General features: G+C 56.9%; 1 protein-coding gene across 1 annotated transcript; it reads right to left on the bottom strand.

The window, feature by feature from the left end:
• Positions 1–47: 47 nt before the first annotated feature.
• INCA1 (inhibitor of CDK, cyclin A1 interacting protein 1) lies at positions 48–3016 on the bottom strand. The gene is made up of 5 exons (XM_066985124.1): positions 2568–3016; positions 953–1036; positions 806–848; positions 500–672; positions 48–399 (listed from the first exon to the last, which is right to left on the bottom strand). The coding sequence occupies exons 1-5, from the start codon at positions 2624–2626 to the stop codon at positions 48–50; spliced, it is 711 nt and encodes a 236-aa protein (XP_066841225.1). The 5' UTR covers positions 2627–3016.
• Positions 3017–7338: the final 4322 nt, after the last annotated feature.

The following is a 7338-nucleotide window of genomic DNA, read 5'->3' as shown; positions in this document are numbered from 1 at the left end:
GAGTTGCCTATGGGGGGGGTCTGAGGGTCCTGGGGGGTCTGAGGGACCTATAAGGGGGGGTGAGGGTCCGGGGGGGGGGGATTTGAGGGCCCTGGGGGGGGGTCTGAGGGTCCTATAAGGGAGGGGTCTGAGGGGGCGCTGAGGATCCTATAAGGGGGGGTCTGAGGGTCCTGGGGGGCGCTGAGGATCCTATAAGGGGGGGTCTGAGGGTCCTGTGGGGGGCCTGAGGGTCCTACGGCCTCACTCCTCACTGGGCCCCACGCACCGGCACCAGCAGCACCCCCAGGCCGGGGGGACCCGCGGGGGTCCCGCGGGGGGGTGGCAGCGGCTCCTCCTGCCCCCCGCAACCCCCCCGGGGTCCCGCGTCCCCCCGCGCCGCCCCACGCCCGGCGCTTCAACCTGCGGGGCAGAGAACGGGGGGGGGGGGGGGGGGGGCAGCGACACGTAGGGGGGACGTGGGGGGGTTCCCCAAAACGCCCCCCCCCCGCCCCCCACTCACTCGTCGACGCCGCTCTGCCGCTGCTTCAGCTCCTGCAGGTGGGAGCGCACGAGCGCGTGGCCCCCCCCCCCGCGGCGGGCTTTCGGGGCCCCCCCCCGGCTCCCCCGGCGCCCGCAGAGCTCCTGCGGCGACGGCAGCGGGGACCGGGGGGCACCGGAGGGCAGCGGGGGGGCCTGGAGGGGGAGGTGGGGTCGGGGGTCCCCCAAATGACCCCCCCCTCCCCCCGCAGTGCTGGAGCCCTAATTAGCCCTCGGGGGGTAATTAAGGGAGGTCTTTAGGGGATGTGGGGTGTATCGGGGATAATACCCAGAGTGGCGAGGCGTCGCGGCGTCCCTCTGTCCATCCGGGGCTGGGGGGGACAGACGGACGCGGCGTTGGGGCTGGCGGCGGTGGTGGTGTGGGGGGGAAGCTCGTTAGCGGTGCTAATCAGGGTGTTAATTAGGGTGGTCCTACCCGGTGGTGCGGCCGCGCTGGGCCTGGGGTCCGGGGCTGGCGTCCGGCGCGAGCGGACGGCGACGGCTGACGGTGCGGGAGCGCCTGCGGGACGGAGAGGGGTCAGCGGGATGAAGAGGAGGAGGAGGAGGAAGGAGGTGCCTCTACCGGCGCCTCGGGTACCTCTACTGGTGCTATAGGTACCGCTACCGGTGCTATAGGTACCTCTACCAGCACCTCGGGTACCTCTACCAGCACCTTGGGCACCTCTATTGATGCCTCGGGTACCTCTACTGCTGCTATAGGTACCGCTACCGGTGCTATAGGTACCTCTACCAGTGCCATAGGTACCTCTATTGATGCCATGGGTACCTCTATCCGTGCTATAGGTACCTCTACCGGCACCTGGGGCACCTCTACCAGTGCCACAGGTACCTCTACCAGTGCTATAGGTACCGCTACCGGTGCCTCAGGTACCTCTATTAGTGCTATAGGTACTGCTACCGGTGCCTCAGGTACCTCTACTGATGCCATGGGTACCTCTATCAGTGCTATAGGTACCTCTACTGATGCCACGGGTACCTCTACCAGCGCCTCGGGTACCTCTACTGATGCCACAGGTACCTCTATCAGTACCACAGCTACCTCTACTGGTGCTATAGGTACCGCTACCGGTGCTTCAGGTACCTCTACCAGTGCCTCAGGTACCTCGACCGGTGCCTCAGGTACCTCTATCAACATCATGGATACCTCTATCAGTGCCACAGATACCTCTATCAGTGCTATAGGTACCTCTACCAGTGCCTCGGGTACCTCTATCAGTACCACAGGTACCGCTACCGGTGCCTCAGGTACCTCTATCAGTGCTATAGGCACCTCTACCGGTGCCTCAGGTACCTCCATCAACGTCATGGATACCTCTATCAGTGCCTCGGGTACCTGTACCGGTGCCTCAGGTACCTGTATTGATGCCTCGGGTACCCCTACCAGGGCTATAGGTACCTCTATTAGTGCTATAGGTACCGCTACCGGTGCCTCAGGTACCTCTATCAGTGCTATAGGTACCTCTACTGATGCCATGGGTACCTCTACCGGCGCCTCGGGTACCTCTACTGATGCCACCGGTACCTCTATCAGTACCACGGCTACCGCTACCGGTGCTATAGGTACCTCTACCAGTGCCTCAGGTACCTCTATCAACATCATGGATACCCCTATCAGTGCTATAGGTACCTCTACCGGTGCCTCAGGTACCTGTATTGATGCCTCGGGTACCCCTACCAGGGCTATAGGTACCTCTATTAGTGCTATAGGTACCGCTACCGGTGCCTCAGGTACCGCTACCAGTCCTATAGGTACCTCTACCACTGCCATAGGTACCGCTACGCGTGGATATAGCGCAGATCTCGACAGAGACAGGCAGCAGCAGCCTGGCCGTAGTGCAGGGATCTCCCAGTAGATCACAGCAGCCCCTCGGGATCTGCTGGGCGCGCAGCCCACCCAGCTGGTGACCGACCGGGCGATCCCTCCGCCTTTGCACCAGTGCCGATGGGGTGGCCCCACTGCTTACTGGGGCCGTACTGGGGCCGTATTGGGGCCGTACTGGGGCCGTACTGGGGCCGTACTGGGGCCGTACCTGGTGCTGGGGCCGTAGCCGGTGCTGGGGCTAAAGGGGGTCCAGGGTTCCTCGTCCATGAGGCGGTGAAGGGAGCAGGACGGCGCTGGTGGACCGAGCGGGGCTGTGGGAACGGGAGAGGTGAGACGGGGGAAATTGGGTAGGAAAAAGGGGAAATGGGGGAAAATTGGGTAGGGAAAAGGGAAAATGAGGGAAAAGTGTGAGGGGGGAAAGTGGGGAGGGAAAGGGGGGAAGAGGAGGGGAAAAGGGGGAGGGAAGAGGAAGAAGAAAAAGGGAAAATATGAAGGGATCGGGGGAAATAGAAGGGGAAAGTTGTGGGGGAAAAGTGAGGGGAAAAGTGAGAGGGAAATGGGGGAGAAAGAAGGGAAACTACGGGAAGAGTTGTGAGGGAAAACGTGGTGAAATTTGAGGGAGTTGTACAGAAATCCGAGGAAAAAATTATGAGGAAAAACGGGGGGATATGGGGGAAAAGTTTTGAGGGGAGAAAGGAGGAAAAGCGTGAGGGGAAAAAGGGGGAAAGGAAGGGAAAATGTGAGTGGAGAAAGGGGAAAAGGCAGGAAAATTGTGAGGGGAATGGAAAAAAAAGAAGAAAAAGCGAGGAGAAAGCCAAAAAGTGACAGAAAAGTATGGAAAAAGGGGAAAAGCGCGAGGGGGAAAAGTTTGAGAGAAAGGGCGGAAAGCGTGAGGGGGGATGGTGGAAATGGGAGGAAATGGGAGGGGGAAGTGTGGGAAAAGCGTGTGTGGAAATGGGGGAAAAGCTGAGGGAAAAGGAGGGAGAAGCGTGAGGGGGAATCAGAGAGAATCGGGAAAGGCGCGGGGTGAAAAAGGGAGTAAAGTGTGAGGAAAATGGGACTGGGAACGCGGAAAACGCGAGGGGAAGCGGGGGGAAATGAAGAGAAGGAAGAAAATGCGAGGTGAAAAAGCGGGAAAAGAGGGAAAATGGGGAAAAAGGTGAGGAGAAAAGCGTGAGGGGACGTGGGGGAAATGTGAGAGAAATGGGGAGGGAGAAGGGAAATGTGAGGGGGAAATTGCGAGGGGAAATGGGCGAGGGAAGAAGGAGGGAAACGTGCAGGGCGAGCGGGGGAAAAAGGGAATAAAGATGTGAGGGGGAAATGGAGGAAAGCGTGAGGAGAAATGAGGGAAAAGATGAGGGAAATGGGCGAGGGAAAAGCAGGGAAATGCATAGGGCAAATGGAGGAAAAAGGGAAGAGAGGTGTGAGGGGGAAATGGGGGAAAGTGTGAGGAGAAATGAGGGAAAAAATGAGGGAAATGGGTGAGAGGAAAGGAGGGAAACGTAGGGGGGAAGCGTGAGCAGAAAATGGGTGAAGAAAGGGAAAAGCGTGAGGTGAAAATGGGGGAAAGTGTGAGGAGAAATGGGTGAGGGAAAAGGAGGGGAAGGTGTGAGGAAAACGGGGAGAAAAGAGAGGAAAAGTGTGAGGGGAAAATGTGAAGAGAAATGAGGGAAAAGGTGAGGGAAATGGGTGAGGGAAAAGGAGGGGAAAAGAGAGGAAAGGTGTGAGCGGAAAATAAGGGAAAAGGGGGAAAGCGTGAGGAGAAATGAGGGAAAAAATGAGGGAAATGGGTGAGGGAAAAGGAGGGAAAAGTGGGGGGAAAGCGTGAGTGGAAAATGGGTGAAAAAAAAAAGCATGAGGGGGAAATGGGGGAAAGTGTGAGGAGAAATGAGGGAAAATATGAGGGAAATGGGTGAGGGAAAAGGAGGGAAACGTGTGAGGAAAGGCGCGAGGGGAAAATGAGGGGAAATAGGGGAAAGCGTGAGGAGAAGTGAGGGAAAAAATGATGGAAATCGGTGAGGGAAAAGGAGGGAAAGGTGGGGGGGAAAGCGTGAGTGGAAAATGGGTGAAAAAAAGAGAAAAGCATGAGGGGGAAATGGGGGAAAGTGTGAGGAGAAATGAGGGAAAAGATGAAGGAAATGGGTGAGGGAAAAGGAGGGGAAAAGAGAGGAAAGGTGTGAGCGGAAAATAAGGGAAAAGGGGGGAAAGCGTGAGGAGAAATGAGAGAAAAAATGATGGAAATCTGTGAGAGAAAAGGAGGGAAAAGTCGGGGGGAAAGCATGAGTGGAAAATGGGTGAAAAAAAAGCATGAGGGGGAAATGGGGGAAAGCGTGAGGAGAAATGAGGGAAAAAATGAGGGAAATGGGTGAGGGAAAAGGAGGGAAAAGTGTGTGGGGGGGAGCATGAGTGGAAAATGGGTGAAAAAAGAGAGAAAAGCATGAGGGGGAAATGGGGGAAAATGTGAGGAGAAATGAGGGAAAAGATGAGGGAAACGTGTGAGGAGAAGTGAGGGAAAAAATGATAGAAATTGGTGAGGGAAAAGGAGGGAAAAGTGTGGGGGGAAGCGTGAGTGGAAAATGGGTGAAAAAAGAGAAGAGCATGAGGGGGAAATGGGGGAAAATGTGAGGAGAAATGAGGGAAAAGATGAGGGAAATGGGTAAGAGAAAAGAAGGGAAACGCGTGAGGAAAACGGTGGGAAAAGAGAGGAAAGACGTGAGCGGAAAGTAAGGAAAAATGGGGGAAAGTGTGAGGAGAAATGAGGGAAAAACGATGGAAATCGGTGAGAGAAAAAGAGGGAAAAGTGGGGGGAAAGCGTGAGTGGAAAATGGGTAAAAAAAGAGAAAAGCATGAGGGGGAAATGGGGGAAAGTGCGAGGAGAAATGAGGGAAAAGATGAGGGAAATGGGTGAGGGAAAAGGAGGGAAAGGTGTGAGGAAAGGCGTGAGGGGAAAATGAGGGGAAATAGGGGAAAGCGTGAGGAGAAATGAGGGAAAAAATGAGGGAAATGGGTGAGGGAAAAGGAGGGGAAAGTGGGGGGGAAAGCGTGAGTGGAAAATGGGTGAAAAAAGAGAATAGCATGAGGGGGAAATGCGGGAAAGTGTGAGGAGAAATGAGGGAAAAAATGATGTAAATCGGTGAGAGAAAAGGAGGGAAACATGTGAGGAAAGGCGCGAGGGGAAAATGAGGGGAAATAGGGGAAAGCGTGAGGTGAAATGGGGGAAAAAATGAGGGAAATGGGTGAGGGAAAAGGAGGGAAAAGTGGGGGAAAGCGTGAGTGGAAAATGGGTGAAAAAAGAGAAAAGCATGAGGGGGAAATGGGGGAAAGTGCGAGGAGAAATGAGGGAAAACATGAGGGAAATGGGTGAGGGAAAAGGAGGGAAAGGTGTGAGGAAAGGCGTGAGGGGAAAATGAGGGGAAATACGGGAAAGCGTGAGGAGAAGTGAGGGAAAAAATGATGGAAATTGGTGAGGGAAAAGGAGGGAAAAGTGGGGGGGAAGCGTGAGTGGAAAATGGGTGAAAAAGAGAAAACCATGAGGGGGAAATGGGGGAAAGTGTGAGGAGAAATGAGGGAAAATATGAGGGAAACGTGTGAGGAGAAGTGAGGGAAAAAAATGATAGAAATTGGTGAGGGAAAAGGAGGGAAAAGTGGGGGTGGAAGCATGAGTGGAAAATGAGTGAAAAAAAGAGAAAAGCATGAGGGGGAAATGGGGAAAGCGTGAGGAGAAATGAGGGAAAAGATGAGGGAAATGGGTGAGGGAAAAGGAGGGGAAAAGAGAGGAAAGGTGTGAGCGGAAAATAAGGGAAAAGGGGGAAAGCGTGAGGAGAAATGAGGGAAAAAATGAGGGAAATGGGTGAGGGAAAAGGAGGGAAAAGTGGGGGGAAAGCGTGAGTGGAAAATGGGTGAAAAAAAAGCATGAGGGGGAAATGGGGGAAAGTGTGAGGAGAAATGAGGAAAAAGATGTGGGAAATGGGTGAGGGAAAAGGAGGGAAACGTGTGAGGAAAGGCGCGAGGGGAAAATGAGGGGAAATAGGGGAAAGCGTGAGGAGAAATGAGGGAAAAAATGAGGGAAATGGGTGAGCGAAAGCGTAAGTGGAAAATGGGTGAAAAAAGAGAAAAGCATGAGGGGAAAATGGGGGAAAACGTGAGGAGAAATGAGGGAAAAATGATGTAAATCGGTGAGAGAAAAGGAGGGAAACGTGTGAGGAAAGGCGCGAGAGGAAAATGAGGGGAAATAGGGGAAAGCGTGAGGAGAAGTGAGGGAAAAAATGAGGGAAATGGGTGAGGGAAAAGGAGGGAAAGGTGTGGGGGAAAGCGTGAGTGGAAAATGGGTGAAAAAAAGACAAAACCGTGAGGCGAAACCGGGCGAAATCTGCGTTGAAACGGGGAGAGGCGCGAGGGAGGGGAGCGGGGGCTCACCGGGCGGGAGCCCCCCCCCCCCCCCCCCCCGGCGGTCCCCACCGCCATCTTCCCCCCGCCTTTACCCTTTTAAGTCCCGCCGGGGAGGGGGCGGGGCTTAGCGCTCGCCACGCCCCCTGACGTCACGGCGGCCCCGCCCCTCCCCGGGACGCCGCCGGGGCCCACCCGGGACCGGCGCTGCCCCCGCGGGGCCGGTGAGGGGGGGGGGGGCACGGGGGGGGGGGGGGGGGGCTGCGTGGGGGGGGGTCACGCGTGGGACAGCAGGGGGAGGGGGGGAGGGGCGACCCGCTGCCGTTCCTACCGGGATCCGTGGAGGGGGGGCTCTTCCCGGTGTCCCCCCCCCCCCCAACCGGTTACCGGCCCCCCCTCCCCCCCCCGCGCGACCTCGGTCCCGCGTGGGCGCTGCCCCCCCCCCCCCCCCCGTGGGAGCTCCACGGGCCCCCGTGCCCCGCCTGCCCTTGGCGCTGCCCCCCCCCCCCCCCCCCCACCGGCAGGGTCAAGGCTATTTTTGGCCCCCCCCCCCCCCCCGGTACCGGCTGATTCGCCGCGGGGGGGGGCGGACA

The sequence above is a fragment of the Anser cygnoides genome, chromosome 31 (genome assembly GCF_040182565.1).
Source record: "Anser cygnoides isolate HZ-2024a breed goose chromosome 31, Taihu_goose_T2T_genome, whole genome shotgun sequence".
NCBI classification, from domain to species: domain Eukaryota; kingdom Metazoa; phylum Chordata; class Aves; order Anseriformes; family Anatidae; genus Anser; species Anser cygnoides.
Note: the sequence above shows the minus strand (reverse complement) of the source record. Positions and strands in the feature narration are given on the sequence as shown.

Bases quoted from the DNA above. Each gene is read 5' to 3' on its own strand.
- INCA1 (XM_066985124.1), bottom strand. From the start codon at position 2,626: ATGGACGAGGAACCCTGGACCCCCTTTAGCCCCAGCACCGGCTACGGC. The intron at 1,037-2,567 runs GTACGGCCCCAG...TCCGTCCCGCAG, and splicing joins GGCTACGGCCCCAGCACCAG to GCGCTCCCGCACCGTCAGCC. The intron at 849-952 runs GTAGGACCACCC...TGTCCCCCCCAG, and splicing joins CAGCGCGGCCGCACCACCGG to CCCCGGATGGACAGAGGGAC.